General features: G+C 30.8%; 3 protein-coding genes across 3 annotated transcripts; all 3 read left to right on the top strand.

Annotated features, from left to right (window-relative positions):
• Positions 1-122: 122 nt before the first annotated feature.
• Positions 123-3,197, top strand: F5B22DRAFT_635220 (uncharacterized protein; the record flags this gene model as incomplete). The annotated part of the gene is made up of 1 exon (XM_047977107.1): positions 123-3,197. The coding sequence occupies one exon, from the start codon at positions 123-125 to the stop codon at positions 3,195-3,197; it is 3,075 nt and encodes a 1,024-aa protein (XP_047832640.1).
• Positions 3,198-4,396: 1,199 nt separating this feature from the next.
• On the top strand, positions 4,397-5,945 carry F5B22DRAFT_599595 (uncharacterized protein). The gene is made up of 2 exons (XM_047974470.1): positions 4,397-5,470; positions 5,525-5,945. The coding sequence occupies exon 1, from the start codon at positions 4,460-4,462 to the stop codon at positions 5,417-5,419; it is 960 nt and encodes a 319-aa protein (XP_047832639.1). The 5' UTR covers positions 4,397-4,459; the 3' UTR covers positions 5,420-5,470; positions 5,525-5,945.
• Positions 5,946-22,358: 16,413 nt separating this feature from the next.
• Positions 22,359-23,283, top strand: F5B22DRAFT_644840 (uncharacterized protein; the record flags this gene model as incomplete). The annotated part of the gene is made up of 2 exons (XM_047978493.1): positions 22,359-22,525; positions 22,578-23,283. 2 exons carry the CDS (start codon positions 22,359-22,361, stop codon positions 23,281-23,283), a joined length of 873 nt encoding a protein of 290 aa, XP_047832638.1.
• Positions 23,284-23,297: the final 14 nt, after the last annotated feature.

The following is a 23,297-nucleotide window of genomic DNA, read 5'->3' as shown; positions in this document are numbered from 1 at the left end:
ACGCCGCGCGCTTAGACCAGACAAAAGCTCTTTATAATTTTTAAATAGACGGACGGACATCGCGACAGCACTTGTCGGAAAGCCATGCCGTTGCACGCTCAATTCGAGCGCCAACCCTCCGAATGAGTAACCAGTGGATTCGTGCCTTTCGGTATGCGGCACAGAATTCTCGACAAGCATGTCCGGCCACCCGATCAACACGGTCCTTCCACTCAACCGTCTCTAGCCGCGCTTCCAACGACGCGCCACGAGACGACGGCCCCAAGCCTGAGAACAAGCCTGAGAGCAAGTCTGAGAACGAGGCCGGCCAAGTCCAGCCCGAGGCCGTCGACCAAAAGTTTCTTGGCCAGAATCCAACGGCGACAAATGGAGAGAGCCAGGTGCGCAAGAGGCCTACCAGCGGTCTAAAATCACGAGTGTCGCGCAATCGAAAGTCCGACCTGCCTCCTGTCCAAATACCCAAGTCCTTTCTCGATGTGGCTGTAGATCGCCACGGCGCATTAAATACTATTGCTACAATTGGCTCAGCCGAGCGATATAACGGTACTGGAGAAGATGCTAGTGACCGCAAGCGAGAGCTGGCAGTTGACAAACTTTTGAGGGCTAACGTTTATTTTGATACCTTCTCCTGGTCCGATGCGGATGTGGAAAAGGCCATTCAAACCCTGAAGTGGAACATCGACTTTGGATGGATTGCTAGGAGGCTAGAAGCGCTAGGCGTATTTGCTACTTGGGCTGCGGTAAGTCGGATCGCGGATTTATGTCAGGACGGGGACGACATCGACCATCGAACGCAAGAAGCAGTCTTTTCAACGCCGCAGCCGTCAAAAGAATCTCGATATTGGGTGTCAGCGCTTCTGGAGCAGAGAACGAGTGATGACCACAAGCCACTTATCTACAGGAGACCGTTTGCAAAACTACTACTACAGCACATAACTAAGCGTGGTAGTATTATACTAAATAGAGTCGCGTTATACGAACCATGCATGGTCGATGAGGTCATCACGGCGCTTAGAGCCGCATTTCTCATCCGGGCACCTAGAAATACCAGACTTGCAAATATCTGCCGGCCTGTCACCATCATCAATGTGCGTGACTGCTCGGGGTTTTCTGTGGCTCAAGACACCTTGCAATACGCTGCTCAAATGTTAGGCGCTGATGTGCTCCACCTGCATGCTCATGATATTGCCTATATTGTGGGACGCTACATTGGGCAGGATATCACTAGGACCGCCGGTGATATCTCTTTGCTCGGCTATAGGGCGGCGGAGAACAGTGGACGATTAAAACCTTACCCTGGCCTCGAAGAGGAGAATGAGGAGGCCGAGACACTTGACTCAGATAACGACAATCTAGAAACAGAAAAGGATAAGAAACGACAGACATCAACCATAGTTGAATACCTGCAGAACTCTGCCACTCGCGGAAAGAGTGAAGAGCTATGGGAGGACATGAAGATAAATGCAGCTCTAGATGAGCTCATTCATTCGGCAGATGTAGACATGGCTGATCAGACGTCCGACCAAAAGCCGCTCATCATTCACATTAACGATTTTAATGCTCTCAACATGGATGAAACCGGGGCTAATATTATAACCAAGATAAGAAAAGTTGTGGATGAAATGTGGTTGTCGGGCCGGAAGGTGGCGCTTGTCGGCTCATGCTCGACTAAGGACGCGCCAGAATCCTATCTAACGGCAATGAAGGGTCTAGAAATAGGCGACCGTGTTATCCATATAAACAGCCTGCGCTCTACCGATTCTCGAGTCCGTGCAAGCACTGGACCTGAGTTGGCACTATGGGAGAAGCAAGACTATCTCCGCGAGAACGACGAGAATATCGTCAGGACGTTATGGTCATTAACAGAGTCGAGTGACTTTACTTTGACACACTCGAAGAGAAGACTGGGACTAGACAGATATGCTGAATCTGATAGGACATCAGCCACGGGAGAGCCGGTTACGAATTATTCGCATGGCGTTTTACCCATATCGGAGATTTATCGAATCGCGACAACCATGATCAGTATGAGTTCAACACTTGGCGTTGATTTGCTGAGTTTAGATTGTTTCGAGGTTGCATTCACCAGTGTGTCAGTCGCCGACACCGCCAGGGAGAGGACGACGACAAGCTCAAAAGCATCCATAAACTCCAAGAAAGACCCCATAGACATTGCTGCGGGATTGCGGAAGATGAACCCTTTTGCGGACAATCAAGAGGAGAAGCTGATGTCCGGCTTGGTGAAGGCACAAGATATACGTACAACTTTCAAAGACATACATGCTCCTCAAGAGACCATTGAGTCGATCAAGATGCTCACGACACTGTCGCTCATCCGTCCTGAGGCTTTCTCATACGGCGTTCTAGCAAGCGATCGAATCCCCGGCTGCCTCTTGTATGGTCCGCCCGGCACCGGCAAGACATTACTAGCAAAAGCGGTAGCTAAAGAAAGTGGAGCAAACATGATCGAGGTTAGCGGCGCTTCCATTAATAACATGTACGTCGGTGAAAGCGAAAAGAACGTGCGCGCGCTCTTCAGGCTTGCCAAGAAGAAAGAGCCTATGGTCATCTTCATCGATGAAGCAGATGCCTTGCTCGGGGCCCGCGGCGGGCACCAGAGCGGAAATAGAAGAGAGACAATCAACCAATTTCTCCGTGAGTGGGACGGGATGGACAAGATGAAGGCTTTCATCATGGTTGCTACGAACCGACCGTTTGACCTAGATGAGGCGGTTCTCCGGCGCCTGCCCCGTAAGTTATTAATTGATCTACCCCTCGAGGCGGACCGAGCGGCCATCCTGCGGATTCACCTCAAGGACGAGGCCATGGACGAGACGGTGTCGATCGAAGACATGGCCAAACGCACACCTCTATACTCGGGCTCAGACCTCAAGAATGTCTGCGTGGCAGCTGCCATGGCCGCTGTCAAGGAAGAGCTCGAGGCATCTGAGCGACACACGGGCCCCGAGCCCTACAAGTGGGCAGAGAAGCGGGTGCTCAACCGCCGCCACTTCGATCAGGGGCTCAAGGAGATTGGCGCCAGTGTCTCAGAGGATATGGCGACGCTCTCGGCTATTAGGAAGTTCGACGAGCGGTATGGCGATAGCAAGGCGCGCAAGAAGCGGAAAGGAATGGGTTTCGAGGTCGTCCCTGAAGCACGTGACTCGGAGCAGGCGCGTGTTCGACGTGGGCGGTAAGATCTTAATACCTGCCTGTCTACCTACTATACTCACCTACTAGCCATATATGTATGATATAACGGAATTGCATTTGTTAGGTCGGCTTCCGCAGTCTAGCTGTGTATGAAACTACCTACCTAGTACTCAGGAAAATCAATATATGGACGAGCGAATACTTGTTTCGCAGCCGGATGGTCAGGTCGGCTGCAGGGTCTATTCATCATTGGAGTATTTTGCCTGTCATGCATAGAGGAATATAGCCATCTTGATAATTGAAAGTGAGTTAGATTCTCAGATCATCTATACTCGAATGTTTGGGCATTTCGCTGTTTCAAGGGACTTGCTTGCTTCTATCCGCCGTATTTCATTCTTCATACCTATGACTACCTCGCTGAGACATCTGTCTCAATTGGGATGCCGGTGACAGATACATGTACCTACCACTGGTTTCTCCTGTTCATCCTGAGATTATGAACACGCGGCTTCCAACATCAGCCTCGCTTATTGCATTCGTGACTGCCTTGTGGTTGGGTAGGCAGGTAGGCAAAGCTAAGATTCTTCTGTTTTTGGCCTCAGTGAGCAAACCTTCCCCTCCTCTGCCCTCCCATACAAATAGGGGGACAAGTGGCGTTCGCAGCCTGCCTACGCGTCGCGCCTCAGCAACGCAACCGTCCAATGGTGTACAGAACATCTTCCACCCTATTTCTCAATGTACCGCCGACTCTCGCCGCTTTAACAGCTCTCCTCTGCTCCTCGCGGAGAGAAATACCCAGCTGATCCCCTTCCCATCATCAGAGCTTCCAACAGCACAGCACGCTCCTCTCTGACAGCACCGTCCACACACAATCTTCGTTCTACCCAATCACACACGCGCTTTCATTCCCTTGCCGCTTCAACGACTGCCTTTGCCAAGATGTCCGAGTACTTCGCCAACCTCGACTTCGACGCCCTCTTGGCCCCCAATGAAGACGCCTTTGACTTCAACTTACTTGACCTCCCGCCCCTGATTGGCCAGAATGATGCCGCTGCTTGCCAGGACCATGCGATTTATGACTTCGATCCTGCCATTGACCTAGGCGTTGGCCCTAGTCTCGACTTCGATTTCAATGCCGGCTTCCACCCTGACCCCTCACTGCCGCTGCTGCCTGACGCCACTGCTATGGCTGGCCAATCGTGAGAGCTTTTTTTTTTAGCTCTTGCTAACAAAAAGGGTGTTCAGTCTCTCAATGTGCATGACAATGTAAGTTTCCCACTCCACAGAAAGTGGATATACCTAATCTATGAGATCTCATAGTACTACTCAAATTCCCTCTCCGTCAAATCAGGGACTTGATACTAGTGTAGTAGAACGACCTAGGGTAGTGTGTGAAATTTGTCACAAATCATTCTTCTTCGATTCTCAGCTTCATATAGTTACAGGCCATCAAAATGCGAAAAGAACTTGTGGCCTTATAGGCTGCAAGAGCAGCTTCGACTCGTGTACAGGGCTTCGCAAACACCGAAAGTTACCACATTCGCCAAGTCACCATCCATCTTGGGATGATTCTGCCATTGCATGCGCCGAATGTAATGAGACTTTTAAGTACGAAACCGGCTTGATAAAACATGGAAAAGATCAGAAACACAGTCCATATGCATGTTCTTGTGGAGCCAAGTTTGCCCGAATTGATGCACTCGGCCGCCACATCAAGAGCTTCCTCAAGGAAAGTGCCCAATATCATTGTCCTTTCTGTAAGCGCTATCGCGGCAAGCAAGCTTTCCGCCGGAAGGACCACCTCGTTCAGCACCTTAAAGGCTACCACAAGACGGATTCAGAGGAAATAGACAACATTGCGCCCCTGGAACGTCGATCTGAGAGCCGCCAGCTCCTGAGTTGCCCGTATAACGATTGCGCGGCGTACCGAGATGACTCCTTCAGGGCCCTGCCATGGAAAGAGCAGTTCGAAGGAAGACCGTTCCAAAAACAATCCGAGTACAATGAACATATGAGAAAAGTGCATGGAGACAGCGCATTTCCCTGCCCTGTTGACGGCTGTGACCGAGTTGGCACTAAAGGGTACATGCGTGAGAAAGATTTGATCAAACACCTTGCCAAGATGCACCCCGGTGCACCGAGTTATGTCTATGTGGCCCCAGAGCCCTCTGAGTACGACTGTGTGGGATGTGGTAAGAAGCTTTCCAGCCTAGATATCCTTGAGTGGCATGAGGCACACGTTTGTAAGGTCCTTCGAGACCAGTGACTACAGGGTTCTACTACTGCTATTACCAAATAATTGAAGGCAGGGAGTCTTGTAGGTATATGCGCACATTAGATGTGTAATTGTCATGAGCTAACCTGGGCATAGGACTTCTTAAAGGACATAGGTTTTGTTCTATGAGCTCTGAATAGTGCCGGGGATTCGTGGAAACATATACCATGCTGACATAGGTCAACCGTGAAGGTGGGTCCTCGGGTAACGGAAAATTACTATTTTATGCTGCTTGTTGGTTCAGATCCGCGTTGCAAGATCGCCAACGAGGTGACCGTTTGAGGTCAAACACCCGACTTATGTAGCTCTATTGTCATTCATTCAAATATGTCAGGGCAAGGACTACGTTGTTTGTTTCTTAACTTCAGTGAATTACTTCGACGCTCATTTCATAAATGGAAGGATCGGTCTCACAATCGCCTCTAGGCTCTTGACCAGTGATGTCTTATAACTCGTAGCATTACCCGATCCCTGATTGAGATCATGCTACTTATCAAATGACATTATTCTCCCTCTGGTGAATTTATACATGCTAGCAAACAAAGTGCCGTATGATCATAGGTATTCCAAGAAACCATTATGAAAGTGTAGGCAACTACATCCACCTGAATGGAACCCCGCTTCCTTAGTTATTTCGTCTGAAGCACTACAGTCGCGTGAAGCTATCACCAACCTTACCGTTACTGAACCTCCCTAAGTACCTCGAGCCACCTTAACGTTAACAGACAGAAGCAGCCACGCGAGTGTCTTGGTGATGCAGAAGAGAACGTAAACATTGTACAAAATTGGCTAGTGGTGTATGGCTTGAAATTGACACTATTACAACACAACAGTTTTCTACAGCTACCAAGTCCAGGTAATATTCTTCAGATCACTCACTTCAGACGTAGAGAGTTGGCCTGGTCCTAAATAAAATTGACCAGACCTTATTGTCTTCTTCTATAGCTTGCTGATATACAGCATATAAGCGAGATCTGATATCCAAACGCAATGGTGATAAAGGGTGGGGATGGGAGGAAAGAAGGCAAGAAAGAAAAGAATATTGGCCACCGAGGGGATCGAACCCCCGGGACCTAACGATGCGGAGTAAGCATATAGAGTAAGGATGTAAAGTAAGGATGCAGCGCTATCCGCTAGGTAAAGATACAGTGAGAGGTGCTTCGCTAGGCCGTACCAACGCGGCCAATGGCCCGGAGATCTAATTAGGAATATATCCTGCTGTGTTTGGGGGCAATGGGCTGGTATAAGGTTGGTGGTGTAAACCTTGTTTTGGGTCAGCCTGGCTTGCGCTGATGCTGGCCGTAGGGGGCCGGGGAGATTCTAGTTCCCAGGCGAGCGTTGCACAAGGATCGTGAACGTCAGAAATGGCATCTTTTCCAAATTCACTCTCTTAGCTTGTGTTAAAGAAGTAAATGCTATACGCCGACTTCGTCTCTCGGTATCAGTGTAAGTGTGTTGATGCCTACCAACGCGGGCAGGTAGACTGCGCACAGGGTATTCAGCGTGCGTAGAACATAGTCCCAGGTGACAGGACTCCTTGTTATACTCCAAGTCATGTGGGTAACTTAGCTCTGGCCTAGATGCTCGCAAACGTGACTTTAACCAAACCAGAGCAAGCCTCCACATCGCTTTCAGGGGCCCCCTTTTCCGTCAAGCGTTAGTTGAGTTTGTTCGGCCTTGTTGACTGCTACTGGCAAGTAGGCCTAGCACCACGTTTGGTGGTCATTATAACTTCCCTCTTGAAGATTAGGGGATGTGGTTTCCTAGTATATCGCATCGTTTCGTAGCGGGTGGTACTGCATTGAGATCCAGCGTAGTCAAGTTGAGTGAGAGTGGAAGTACAATTTTCAAGATAATAGTCCTGGTTAAGTATGACACGGACGGAGCTGGATTATTCCTGAGTTGGTGTGTAGGACTCCTGGCCATACATAGGATCGCTATGGAGAGAAATTTAGCTCAAGCGAAGATATCTCGGGATGGTGACGGTGACGTTGCTAGATTCTATCAAATGGTACGGCGCCAAGATAGGTAAGCAGCAGGTAGTAGCTGCGCATTTAGACAGCTCACCTCCATATCGTCCGCGCTCAAAGGCGTCGTATGACTCGGAGATGGACGTCACAGAATGTAACTTGGAAAGCAAAGGCTCCAGCATTTGAAGCGACTAGAGTAATGGATACTGATGCTCATATAATTTAGTTCATAGCTTGGGAGCGGAGGTGTTCAGGTCCATGGGTCTCTTGGGTCTCTTGGGCCGAACGCGGAAAATGGAGGACAGGGTTCTAGAGAAAGAAATCCTGGAGGATACCTAGCACTTTCGCCAATGATGTCGTTGTCATTGTCATTGTTTGTAGTACGATCCTTGGAATCTGGGCATCCGATGTATTGATTTGTATGTAGTTGTAGAAGAGATAGTGTGCTAACCTCAGTACCACTGTTTACAGGATGCTACTTATAGTGGGGGTGACCACTGTGGGTCAGGTGACATTGTTCCTAGGGTGGCTACAATAGGGGGGTGCCGGTAACGTTCGATGAGCGCAGCCACCCGCGATTTGGATCTTATCATAGTTCCCTACTGCAGGCTTTTCTCGATCCTATGCTACCATACTCCATTCTTCCTCCCTTCCACCCCTTCCACAACGTTGTCTCCGGGGGGGGGGGATTCGCCTGTACTAGACATCTGTGGCGGAGCGTGCGATGCGTTGGGTGTATGTGAAGGTGTGTGACACGGAAGCGCGTATGCAACCTCTGGCATGTGCTGAGTCTCGTCACCTTCTATACAGACAACAGCGTGTGTGTGGCGCAGGATCCATATACTTGACCGCCATATAGATTATCGGCGAACCGCTCTTTACAAGATAATTGTCATCCCGCCTATCCAGCTAACTCCGATGAGTGGGCCTGCCTTACTTGGAATCAAATCAGGCTCTATCTAGAAACATTCCGTACATGGTGGACTATCCTAAAGCTCGATAGATGCAGCTGAAGTAAATGTCCTCTCCCAGTGAGCCCAGATCATCACGGGTTGCTCCCCATCTTTTTCAAGGTTGCATGCGGGACCAGAGGTTGGTCACCATCCCAGCCAGGAACCGCACATCCCAACACCCTGCCAATGTACAACATCATCAGACAACAACGAAAAGGTTGATTTGAGCTTGTTCAACTTAGTCATTACCTCGGTCTTTAACCAAACTCTGTTTTGCTGATAATAATTAAATGAGACTTCCCCTTTATTCCTACCAAAGGCCAAATTCTGCGGGGCTAAAGGGTGAGCGGGACGGCAATAGTTTTGAGATCTGGGGAGGATCTCTGCTCACAAGCTTCAGGGAGAGGATGTGATGGACTGACTGGATTGGATTGAAGATGTAGAAGCTAGGTGAGTCTCTTGGGGGGGGTGGCCTAAGGGAAGTACACTTGCACTTGTACTCGGATGTCACGCTCGGGTAGCGAGAGACAGCCGCAGCCGGCTCCTCATCCTCCTGCATTGTTTGCTGGGGGCCAAAGTCAGCCATGTATCCCTTGGGGCGGTGTGACACTTAGCCCAGCAGGTGTGACCCACTGTACGTAGCTATAGGTATACAGTCTCCCACAGTGGTCCTTGGCAGACCCAGAGACTTTACTTCTATAACTTCAATCCAATCTGATCCAGTTGATCCAGTTGATCCAGTTGATCCATTACAAAGTGGTAGCTAGCGATCGTCGGCATCGCCTCGTCTTGCTTTTCTTTTCTTTTCCCTTATGGGATGGGTCCCTTCCCTTTCCCCTTGGGAAATGAAGTGTTAGATCCAGAGGGTTTGGAGCTGGACGTGGGTGTAGGATTACTAACATAACCGGATAAATCTAACCTGTAATAGTCGTAAGTTTTATAAACCTTGTAAATCTTCCGCCAACGTGCTAGAAAAGTGTTAAATTAGCGTTTGGATTCTATCCAACCTAAAGGGTATTTAATTTCAAATTTAATAGCTATATAATTAAGGTTCTATCCTTATATAAGATAATCCGCTAGGTATAGGTTTTCCTAACTAATAAGCTTTACGTTAGGATAAATAGTAGCTTAAAATCTAAAAAGCTATTTAGCTAGCAACATATCCACCTTAGCTAAAGTAGGATAGGGAAATATAAGGATTCTCTTAATATAAGGAATAGGAGTTCGTTTTATATAAAGCTAGGAAATTAGTATTAATTAATAACGTAAAGTATATACGGAAGGTATAAACGTAATATAGGCCACGGATAAAGCGTGCCAGGTAGGTTAACTAAGCTACTGCGGGGAAAAGACTGGCTACGTAAAGCAAAGGACTAATGCCGTTTAATTAGCAGGTTCTTAAAATCCCTAAAGCAATCCAGCGGATGCCTTCCCCGCTATATAAAGTAATATATAGATTTAGTTACATAAGCTACTTAAAGAAATTACCCTATACCTAATAAAGGAGTTATAGCCTTACTTCTTTTAAATAAATCTCCCTACATTACTTAAGCCTTTATACTTTAATAACTTAACTGTTAATTTTATTAATTGTTACGTTAATAATCCTAAACCATTAACTTTAATATATTAATATATATTATCTATAATGTTATTATATTTAAAAAATCTTAAAATCCTTTAAGTTAAGGATTCCTTTAAGTTATTAACTATAATTAATAATTATAAAGTTCCTCTTATATTAAAGGAAGCTAAATGTTTACTTAATAAAGTACTTAACTATTAAGGGAATTATTATATATAAAATATAGCTAACCTTTTTAATATAGTTAGATTAATAATAGCTTTAATATTAATACTGAAATTAATATTATTATAATTAATAAATGTTAACTATTTTAATCCTAATATTAAAGACCTTATATTTATAGGATTTATAATGGATAGGAAAATTATTAAATATATTAATATATATACCTTTATAAATAAATTTAAACATTTAGCTTATACTTAAAATATTAAGGTTTAATATATATAAACTTAATATTTTTTAAGCTTAACCTTTATTTAATACTTATAAGTTCTCTTTAAATTAAATAAAGAATTATTAAAAATAAATATAATTAATACTATTTATAAAAAGTTAATTAAATACTTTAAATTATTTTTATTTATAACTATAAAATAATTATAATTATATTACTTTAAGTTAAATAATATTTATTAAAAATAAAATATCTTTAAGTTTATTTAATATATTATTTATAATATTAAAGGTTATAACTAATTTAAAGTAAATTAATTTAAAATAATATTTAAAGCTTTTAATAAAGAAATTTAAATTTAATTTATAATCCTTAATATAAAAATAAGAATTAATAACTTCTTTATTTAAATTTAAAAGTATAAAGGTATCTTAAAGAAATTAACTATAAATAAATATATATTCCCTTAGTTTTAATTAAATAATACTTTCCCCTTTACTTTTTATTTATATATTCCTTAAATTAATAATAGAATTAATATTTAACCTTATTAATATAGGTAAATATATTATATATATAAATATAGGAATAATATTAATAGCTATAAAAGAGGTTTTTCCTAGGGTTCAAATTACCCTTAATATATTTACCCCTATAATTAAAACCTATAATGTAAATATTAATCTTAAAAATAGCTTTAGGGTTAGCTTTAAGGTTAAGGTTAAACCTGGTGACCAAATTAAGCTTAAGCTTAGGTATAAACCTAAGGTTAAACCCCTACTTAAAACCTTATCCTAATAAATAGATAACTATTAACCCCTTCCTTAATAGGTTTTATAGTTTAAAAATAATAAAATACCCTATAAAGAGTATATTATAATAAGGATCTTTTAAATATATTAAAAAGACCTTTAAATTAATAAGTAAATATATATAAATTATAAGAATCCTTTATTTAAAATTTCAATTAGGAGGATTTTATAATATTAAACATTAAAAACCCTATTTTTTTAAAGGAATTATTTAAGGCCTTTAAAAATCCTATATATTATATATAAAATATAAATTTTAAATTATATAGTTTAAATACTTTATATTAAATATTATTTATTTTAAACGTAAAAGATTTTAATATAGCATTTTATATTATATTTATAGGAAAACTAAAATATAAATGTTAGAAATGCTAATTTAAATTCCCTAATAAAAATAAGTTATATTAATACTTAAAAGAATATTATAAAATCCTATATAAAGGTATAGGGGTAATATATTATAATATAAATATATAATTAATTTTTAATCCTATTTTATTAAATAAACTATTAAATGTCCACCTATTTAATATAATATTAATTAATATAGGTTGAAAATATAACTTTTATTTTTATAGCTATTTTAAGTTTTATATTATACTTAACCTTTATAATCCTAATTATTAAGATAACGTTTATAATAATATTAAGTACTTTAAATGTATAGCTTTTAATTTATAATTAATAATTAATTATTTATAAATTAAATAATAATAAAAAGCTATACCTATTATATTAAAAGGTATTAAGGTAACCTTATATATTATAAATAAATATACCTTTATTCCTATATACTTTTAAGAAAAAGATAGTAAAGGATAACCTGCTATAGCTTTTTTTAAATGTAAGGTTATTATTATTAAAAAATTAAGCATTAATGTATTTATTAATATAAATATTCTTATTTTAAAGAAAATTAATATCTTTATATCCTAATATAAAGCTATTATTAATATTTATAATATAATTATTTTTATAAATATAATTCCTAAAGGAAAACTTTAAAAATCCCTAGTTTAAACTTTAACCGCTATATTTATTAAACCTTATAGCTATAATATAATTTTAATCTATTATAGCATTAAGGATTATAATAAGGACCTACTTTTTAAACTAATAAAATTATAACTTAATACCTTTATAACCTTTATTATAGTAAATATAAATAATATTTTAATTTATAATAATATTATATAGGAAATTATTATTTTTAAAGGTTAGGTTTTAAAATACTTTATAACTTTAAATTTTAATTATGTTACCTATTATATTAATAATAACTAGGTAGCTATAATAGCGGAATTTATTATTTAATATCCCTTTTAACTAATTAAAAATATTTCCCTTAATATACTTTTTATATATAATCCGGAAAAAATAATTAAGTATAAATATATAAAAGTTAATATTTATAATAACCTAAAGATTATTATTGCAGTTTTAAATCTTTTAAATAAATTTAAAATTATCTTTAAGGATATAGGATTTATAAATATTTTATAAGATAAATAAATAAAGGTAACCCTTAAAAATAACTAATAATAAAAAATCCCTAAGTATTATTATATTTATCCCTTTAAATTTAATATATAAAAAGTTATAAAGAATACTTTAACTAAATTATAAAAAATTAGGAAAATCTTCTATATAAAGAAATAAGTTCCGTTTTCTTTCCTTATTTTTATAATTTAATAAATAGTCCTTTAATTAATAAAGCTACCCTAAAGAAAAGAATAAATAATTATTAATATTTAACTTAATAATAAAATCTTCCTTAAGAATGCCTACCTATAATAAATATAAGATAAAATACTTTTTTATATTATTAAAAAACTATTTTAAAGTATTTTTTATATTATTACTTTTTATTATTAATAATATATATATTATAAATTTTAAATAACATTTATTATTATAATACATTAAGGCTAATTTACCTTTACTTATATTATAATAGGTTATAAAAATAATAATATTTATATTTAAAGATAAATAAATATTATATTATATAAAATAGCTATTTATATATATTATAATAATATTATTATTATATTTTATATTTTATAGGAATATATTAATTATTTATATAAAGTCTTTATTATTTTTTATAATTATAATATTAATATTAGCCCTTTTAAAAGCTATATTACTTTCCTTAAAATAATAATCCTTAATTATTTCGTTAACTCCTTTAATATAACTATTATAGCAAAAAAACTTAAAGCTATTTATAGATTTAAATTCTTTAAAACCTTATAAAATTTAAAAATCTTTATAGGTTTTATTATATAGCTATATACTTTAATATTAAAGTTTAGGATCTTTATTAAGCTCCTTTAAAATAAAAAAATATAGCTCTTTAAATAAAGAAAAGGATTAAACGCTTTATCTTTAAAACCTTAATAAAATAAAGGAGTTAAAAAGATTTAAGCTATAATAATAGCATTTATATACTTTATAAAAGTTAAGTAAAAAGCTTTTACTTAAATTAAGAAAGCCTTATTTATTAATATATCTTTAATATTTTATTCCTTAATTAAATAATTATTTATTAACTTTAATACTTTTATAAAGGGTATTAATATTAAAGTTTACTACGTTAAGGAAAACGTTATTTTATATATAATGTAAAATAAGGTTATTATTTAATATCTTTTATATTATATAATATAAACGATTACCTTTCTTTTATAACTATTAATTAATAAAAAAAAAAAACTATTAACCTATAAAGATAAAATTATATACTTTTATTTAACTTTTAAAGAAAATTAAATAATAGTTTAATATAGTTAAAATAACCCTTATTATATTTATAAATTATAATAGGATTTTTAACCTTTATAATTATAGTAAAGATATAATTAATATAATTATAATTAATAATATTAATTATAAAATTATATATGCTTTAAAATATATTAATTAATTTATAGTTTATATATTATATAAGCTTAAAAAGAAATATATTATTTTAAATGCTTTAAATTAATTACCTTAAAAGAAAAGCGACTCTAATCCTAATCCTATAAACCTAAAGGGATTGGATCTACTCCTAAACAAATGCAAAGAGCATTAGGCTATATATTAGGTCCTATAGTAAATTGGTTTATTTAAGCCTTAACCTTACCCTTACCTTTAACTTTAACCCTAAACCAGACTCCCATTTATAATATTAATACTTAATAAGGATATTATTTTAATAAATATAGTAATCCTATTAAGGGATTCCTTTTAGCCCTTAGTATCTTTTATTTAACTTAACCTTACCTTTAAAACCTATTTATAATAGGGGTATTTTAAAGATTTATATATATAAAAAGTATTTAAAACGTTTAAACGTAAGGTATAGTTTTCCTTAAAGAATAGGATATTGCTTCCTTTTTATATATATAAAGAAATTCTTTAATTATATATAAATAATATAGCTAACTATTTATATATTTTTTAATTATATATTATTAAGGTTTAAGATATTATTTATAAATTAAATTATATTAATTATAGTAAATTTATATACCTTATATAAATTTTTTATATTTATAAAGGTTTTAAAAGATTTAAGGCCTTTATAAATATATATCCTTAATATAAAATCCTATAGCTTAAATATTATAAACTATATAATAACTTATAGTTAATCTTATCCTTATTATATTTATATTATATAATTATAATTAATTTTATCTTAGGATTATTATTATTAAAATTAAAGGATTTTAATATAGTTATAATAATAGTTTATAAACTTTTAAAAGAATTATAGCTTATTCTTAAATAAAAGGATTAAATTATAAACAATTAGGAAAAGGCATTTATTATTTAACTTTTTTTAATTAATTAAGGAATCCTTAAAGTTATATTATCCAATAAGGATTTTAAGTTTTTTATAATATTATAATAAATAGTTTAATTATTATTTAAAATTAAGCTTTTATATATTATAATATATTACCCCTAAATTAATAAATAGTTAAAAATTATTATTTAAATTATTTAATTAACCTTAAAGTATTATATTTATACTTTAAATAATTTAACTAAATAGGAATTAGCTTTATTATATTTATAATTTAAATATAATAATATTAAAAATGCTATTATAAGGGTTTCTTTTAATAAATTAATTAAAGGATTTACCCCTATTAATATTATTAATATATTTAAAGGATATTATTTAAATTTAAGCTTAATGTTATAATTAGGGTTTAAAATATAGCTATATTAATGCTATAAATAAAGATTTTAAATTAAGGAAGAAAGGAAGGAAAGATAAAATTAAAATATAAGCATATATAAAGATATATACGGGCTAATAGCTATTATAGGTTATATAACCTTATTGGTATAAATTTTATATATCTTTATAGTATCACTTTATAATATATATAATATTTTAATATAATATATATTTAATGCATTTATTATACATCCCTTTATTAAAATTAAAATATAGGTGTAAAATAGGTTAAGAAATTATTTATAGCGTTTAGTTTTAATTATAATACTATTTTATATAGCAATATTATTATTAGAGTAATTGGTAATAAATTTATTAACTATTATAGCTTTTATCCATTTGTTTAACTATTTAAACAGCCTTAATATATTAAGCTATTTTTTATAAAACTTTTATATTTTAATTAATAAATTTTTAAAATTCTTTATTAAGTATTAAGTATTATTAAGGTTATAACCTTTTTAAATTATAGCATTTTATTACGCCTTATTATTTATAACCTAAGTAGCTATTTAACTTCCTATTCCGGTTTTCCTTTAATATTTTTAAGTTTTAATAATGGTTAAGTTTATTAAAGTAATAGGTTTTTATTTACTTTATATAGTTAATTTATATAAAAGAGGTTGGTTATTTTTATTAACTTTAAAAGGTTTAATATATAGCTATATTTTTTTTTTAAATATTTTAAAGGGTTTAACCTATTAAAAGTTTAATTAAGTAATTGGGCTATTAATTATAAAGCCTTTCTTTTTTAAGAAGACTTTATTTCCTATATAGAAGTTTATTAAACATTGTTTTTTATTCGTTTATATTTTTTATTTCTTTTATATAGCTTTTATTACTTTATAAACTGCCTTTTATACTTTATAGATTTATTATATTAATTATTAAGCTAGCCTTTTAAGTGCTATTTTTTTAATAGTATTTAATAAAAGTAATAATAAAAGGTTTTTTATATTAATTCCTATTAGGACCTTTAATAGTATTATATTAATAGCTAAATATTAAAAAGCGTTATATATAAAATTTAATATAGGTAAATAAAAGCTCCAATTATCCTAATATTTATTAATATAAAAATATAACTATTAATTTAACTTTTAATTTATAAACTTTATAGTTCCTTATATTTAGGAATAAAGGGTATTCTTATATTAATATTTAATATAGGTTAACTTATTAATCTTTATTAAAAAGTATAAAATAAAGGATCTTATATTATTTAAAATCTATACCTTTAAAAAACTTAAGAAACGGTAGATATATTTATAATATTAATATATTATATTTTTTACTATATTATTTTTTTTATTAGGTATTATAATTAATAAGCGGTTAAATTTATTAATAAATACTTATATATAATTATAGCTATATTTATTTAAAGATATATCCTTCCTATTAATTATAATATAATGTTAAATAATTATAAGAATTAATAATAAGTATAATAGTTTAAATATTTTAAATATTTTATTTTAAAAAATTTTATTTTATTAATAATTATAACAATTATAAATAACTATATATTTAAATATTCTATTTTAATAAGGGTTAATAATAATCCTATTTAATTATTTTAATATATTTATTTTACCTAGGATAAATAATAATTATTAAATAGTAGGCTTCTTTAATTAAAGCTATTTAAAGATAAATCTTTAAGTTAAAGGTTAATTTTAAAATAATTAACTAATAGTTTTTATATTTTAAACCTTATTTTTCGTTTTTTTTTATTAAATTAAGTTTATTAGGTTAAAGCTTTATAGGGCTATTATTTTCTTTTTTATAGTTATTATTAATTTATTTAAAGCTTTAAATAGGATTAAGGTTATATTCCGTTTTTTAACTTTATAAGCTTTAATGGTTAATAGATTAATTATTTTATAAGATAATATATTTATTATTATATTTTTTTAATTAAACTAATATTAAAAGGTAATATTAAAGTTAAATAAAAAGTTTACCTATTTTATTTATTTTATAAAAAGAACTCTTTTAATAATAAAATATAATAAAGCTTAATAGTTAATTATTATAAAGAACTTTATATTTAATAATTTTAAATAATTATACTTTATAGTTTAAATTATAGTTAATAATTCCTTATTTTATATTAAATAAGCTTATTTAATTAATAATATAGTTTTTAAAAAGTATCCTATAAGCTTTTAAATGTTATTTTTTTATTATTATTAAATAATTTTATTAATAATATTCCGGAAGGTATTAATTTTAATTCTAATAGGTTAATTAAATTAAAAGAAGGCTAATATTAATACTTTATAAGCTAGCTTTTTTATTAATTTAAAAGCTTTTTATTATTTATTACCTATTTTAAATAATATACCGTTTTTAAATAAATAATTTAAAGGTTTAATTATATTATTAATATAATATATAAATATTTAAATAAAGTTATATAGCTTTAAAAATAAACAAATAGTTTAAATGTTAATTAAGTCTTTAAATTTCCAATTAATAATAGCATTTATCTTTTTAAAGTTAATTTAAATACCCTATTTAGCCTTTAGGATTATATTTAAATAATTTATAAAAGTTATATTAAAGAAGGATTTTTTTATATTTCCTTAAAATTTAATATTATAAAAGTAATATATTACCTTTTTATATTATTCCTAATGCTCTTTTTTATTATTTATAAATATTAAAATATTATTAATATAAATATTAATAAAGAGATTAAATAATTTATATAATTAAAAATTAATAAAGTTTTACTATTAAATAGGGTTAATTTTTAATTTAAAAGGTAAAATTAACTATTAAGATACCCTTTATTAAATCCGGAATATTATTAAATATTAAAATTTTAAAGCTATTTTTAATTTATAAAAAGCTTTAATAATATTAAACTTAATATAATATTTAACCCTTTAGCTATTATATATAATACTATTTAAATTTAATGTTAAAATAATATAATCCTTTAGGTATTTATTTTTTTATTAATAATTAATATAAAACTATTTTTTAATTAAATTTAATTTAAAGGTAAAAAGAATAAGGGAAGCATTTATTTTTATATAAGGTTTAATAAAGCTATAAGTTAATAATTTATCTATTACTTCTTTTTTTAATAATAGGTATTAAATTAAAGTTTAATATTAAGGGAAGCTATTTAAAGGGTTATTAATAATAGTTTTAAAAACTATATTATATCCTAATTATAATAAGGGTAATTTATTAACTTCTATTTTTAAAAAGAACCCTTTTAAATAAATTAACTTTTTAAAAATTAAATAATAAATTAATTTAATATATTTAAGGTTTTTATTTTATAGGAAGGGAATATATTTATTATTAAAGGTTTTTTAAAAATTTTTTAATATTATTATAGCTACCTTTAAAGCCGCTTTAACAAACTTAATAAATATTAATTCTTTTAAAAATACCCTTTTTTTCTATTATTTCTATTTAAGGTTTAATTTAATCTTTTTAATAAATTGTTAAATAATCCTTTTATTTTAAAATTACTTTATCTTTAAGCTTTTAAGTTAAATATTTTTTTAAAAGTATATAACTAGTTGCTTTAATATAATATATTTCTTTTTTAAAGCGGTATCCTTCCGGTTAATATCCTATTAAATAATAAGGTTAACTTATTAATTATTAAAGGACTTTTATATAATTTTAATTATAGGTAAAAATAGGGTAAAAGGAAGTAAATTTTTTAATTAATATAATATTTAATAAGTATAATTTAAAGTAACCTTATTTTTAACTAACTACTTTAAATTAATTATAACATTATATTTAATATTAATAATTTAAAAGGTTTAATCTTTAAACCTTTATCCGTTTATTTTTAAAGTAGCAATAAAGTATTAATTAATTATATTAATAAATTATTCTTAATAATTATTTAATTATTATAATTGTTTTAAAGTAATTAACCTAGCTTTTAATTAATAGTTAATATAGTAAGTTAATTTATAATTAATTATTAAATATATTTAAGCTTTAATATTATATAGCGTAATAGCTTTTATTTTAAAATTATTTATTTATATTTAAATAAAGTATATAAATTAAATAATATTTTAATTACTTTTTATATAAATTAAAAATAGTTTATAAATTATTAAAAAATCTTTTAATAATTTAATTAATTTTTTAATTTAAATTCAATAAAAAAGGAATTAATAAACTCTTTTTTACTTTTTTTATTTTATATTTAAGCTATATTTTTACTTTTTTTAAAGTAATTTATAATATAATATTTTATTTTATTATAACTAAAGTAAGTATTATTTTTCTAATAGGTCTTTTTCTTTTCTTTTAAAAGCTTTATCCCTTTAAGCTTTATTATAATATTTCCTTTATTTATATTTTTTTTATTATTAGAATTATAATTAATAAAATTAACAACTTATTTCTTTTTTTAATAATTATAATAATAATTATAATTATATATTACCTTTATTACCTTATTATAAAAGCGTTTATATAGCATTAATAGGTTAATATTAACTTTAAATACCTTAATTTTAAGGTTAAGGTTAATATATTTCTATAAGAATTAAAACTATTTAAATTTGGATAACTTTAATTTCAATATTAGGTTATTAAATTAAAAAATAAATTAGTAAATATTAAAGCCTAGCTTAAAGTAAAACTTATTTAAAGCATTTTATACCTAAGTAGCTTAATTTAGGTTATAATAAGCGGTTTTTAATATTTATACCATTTTAGCTAAATTATTATACGGTTAAATAATAAAATAAAAGTAAATTTTAACCGCTTTTTTAATATTTTCCTTTAAAAGGGATATAATATAATATATTTAACTCTTTTTAATATAATATATTATTATATTTTTTTTAAATTTATTAGTTAACTTTTTTAATTAATTATTAAATAAGTCTTTATTTTTAAAAAAGGTACTTAAATTAGCTTTTTAAATTTTAACCTTCTTTATATATTTTAAGTTTAAGCTTATAAAGTTACCCATTAAGCTAACTATTTTAAAAATAGCCTATATAACTATATTAATTAACTTAAAGTTAATTTTACTAAAGGTATTTTTAATTATACTTTTTTATAATACCAGGGTTAAACTACCTTTTTCCATTTAAGCTTAAAAAATAATAATTTATTTTTATAGCTACTAAATTAAAATAGCTTAATTAATAGCGCTTATCTTATTTATTAATTAAAGTAATTTTATTAATCCTTTATTTAAATTAAGGTTTAATAATAGAAGTATTATATCTTTTAGTTTAAAGTTTAAAAAGTTTTAAAAGCTATTTTTAAATTTAATATTAGTCTTTTTTTTTTCGATAAAAGGGATAGGGTTTTAAATTAATTATTTATTAATTATAAGAACGTTAAATATAATATATAATAATAATTGTTAAAATTATTTTAAGTTATTTATTTTAATTAGGGTCTTTTTAATTTTAAAAGGTATAGGGTTTAATTTTATTAATTAGGTCTATTATAAAGTTATACTTATTTATCGTTAAATATAGGATATAATAATAAGGAGGAAGGGTTTAATTTATAAATCGTAAATAATAATAATTAAATATAGGTAATATATTTATATAACGCTTATTAATAAAAAGGAAAAGCTTAAAATAATATTATAATTAAGGTTTAAAATATAATTATATTAATATTATAAATAAAGATTTTAAGCTAAGGAAAAAAGGAAGGAAAGATAAAATTAAAATATAAGTATATATAAAAATATATATAAGCTAATAGCTGTTATAGGTTATATAACTTTATTAATATAGGTCTTATATATCTTTATAATATCACTTTATAATATATATAATATTCCGGTACAATATATATTTAATACATTTATTACATTTAATAAAAAAAACCAAATTTACTTTTTTACCTATTATTAAAATTTAAGCTATAAATATTATAACTTTAACCTTTATAATTATAAAATATTATTATAATATTTATAAATAGCTTAAATTCTTTAATATTAAAAATAAAGTTATATTATATTTTTATAAAGGTTATAAAATTATAATTAATATAAAAAATAAAATAGCTTAAAAATATATTAATCCTTTTAAAGTAATAAAATAAATTAATACTTTAACCTATAAATTTAACTTTAAAAATTATAATATATAAATTTATAATATTATTTTAATTAATTACTTTAAATTAAAGCTTTTATTTAACCTATATAATTAATCTCTTCCTTTAATTAATTTTATATATATAGTAAATTATATATAAAAAAAGATTTTTAAAGTTAAAATTATAAGTAAAGATAAATAAATATAATACTTAATTAAATATTAAGGATTAAATTATAAATTTAATAAATAGCTTATATATAAATAATTAAAATTAGATTTATACTTTATTAAAAAGTTTATAAGGTTATAAAAGTAATAGATTTTATTTTAAAATTGTTAAAATCCCGGGAATAATATAAGGGACCAGATTTATTCGTAGGATAATTAGCCCGGAAAAATGTGTATTCTCTATAGAACCACGGGGATGTAGCATTAGGTTTTCTTTTAGGGGCAGATTGTAACACTTAGCCCAACAGGTATAACCCACTATACGTAGCTATAGGTATACAGTTTCCTACAGTGGTCCTTGGCAGACCCAGAGACTTCACTTCTATAACTTCAATCCAATCTGATCCAGTTGATCCAGTTGATCCATCACAGGCGGCCTAGGTATTCCATGATGATTGCCTTGTTCATGTTTACCGAGCATTACCATTAGCGCTCACTTATGGTGGTATTTCAACTGGCCTTGGTACTATTATGGTGAGCTCAGGACCCAAGATAGAATCTTGCTGTTTAAATTCGTTGAATAAGTCACCATATGAGATTCTGGTTCTCACGCCAGGACACATTAACTTAAAAGCAACCCTCATCCCCGGAGGTTTTATGTTCTCAATTCACGCTCACTCAGTCAATGAGCATTCCCAGTTGCATTTCCTGATCCCGCCATCATGGCCCAGCAGTTTCAGCCGAGCGTTTCGTCGCAGACAGACAGCAATGCTAGTAATACAGACACTCCTGGTCACGAGCCACTGGATGCCTTTAGGCCCCCACCAACCATCGGCCCTCATGCCCGTCAGGCCGTTCTCCCTCAGGACTCTACTACACAAGGGCCTTAGTAAGCTATTTCTCTCTGTTTTCCCTTGGCTAACGAGGCTCTGTGTTTCTAGTGACCAGGATGTCTGTGTCTGCATTGCCTGTCTTACACCCTTCTCGAACAACGCTACACTTCGGCAACATGGCAAAAGGGAGTGCCATCGTCCATATGGCTGTACCTGCGGCGATGCCTTCTCACGTCTGGATGGCTTAGAGCGACATATCGCATCTAAGAACAAGGTTAACAGATTCCCCTGTCCACTCTGTGCACGAGATGAAGCTCCCAAATTATTTGCTCGCGCAGACCATTTGTCCCAACACCTTAGGACATTTCATAGAATTCCCGCCGGCAAGATCCCTGAAGAATTTAACGCCACTACCCATCACGATGATCAAAGCTCAACATGTCCTCAATCCTTGCCTCAATACCCCTGTCAAGTTCAAGGCTGCTTGAGAGCTGGTGAACTTGGATTCCTCAGGCAAATCGATCTCGATGAGCACATGATCTGTGTGCACCCTGCAACCCAACATGATATGATCACCCAGCAGGCTCTGATCAACCCTGCTCCTTCTTGGATGGGCAATGATCTTCAGCACGATTTTCACTCATCACAATTCGGGCTAAATGCACAATGGAATTACCTGTTGCAACCAGATCCGGTTGTAAACTATGATGTAGAGGGGAACTTACTCAGGGGTGAGTCGAGGGGTGGAAGCATTGACCTACAGTCACGTGGCGACTTCAATAACTTCTCAATGGACTTCAGCTTTGGTATCTAATTTACAACTATAAT

Source organism: Xylaria bambusicola (genome assembly GCF_022495145.1).
Source record: "Xylaria bambusicola strain CBS 139988 unplaced genomic scaffold F5B22scaffold_12, whole genome shotgun sequence".
NCBI classification, from domain to species: Eukaryota; Fungi; Ascomycota; class Sordariomycetes; order Xylariales; family Xylariaceae; genus Xylaria; species Xylaria bambusicola.
Note: the sequence above shows the minus strand (reverse complement) of the source record. Positions and strands in the feature narration are given on the sequence as shown.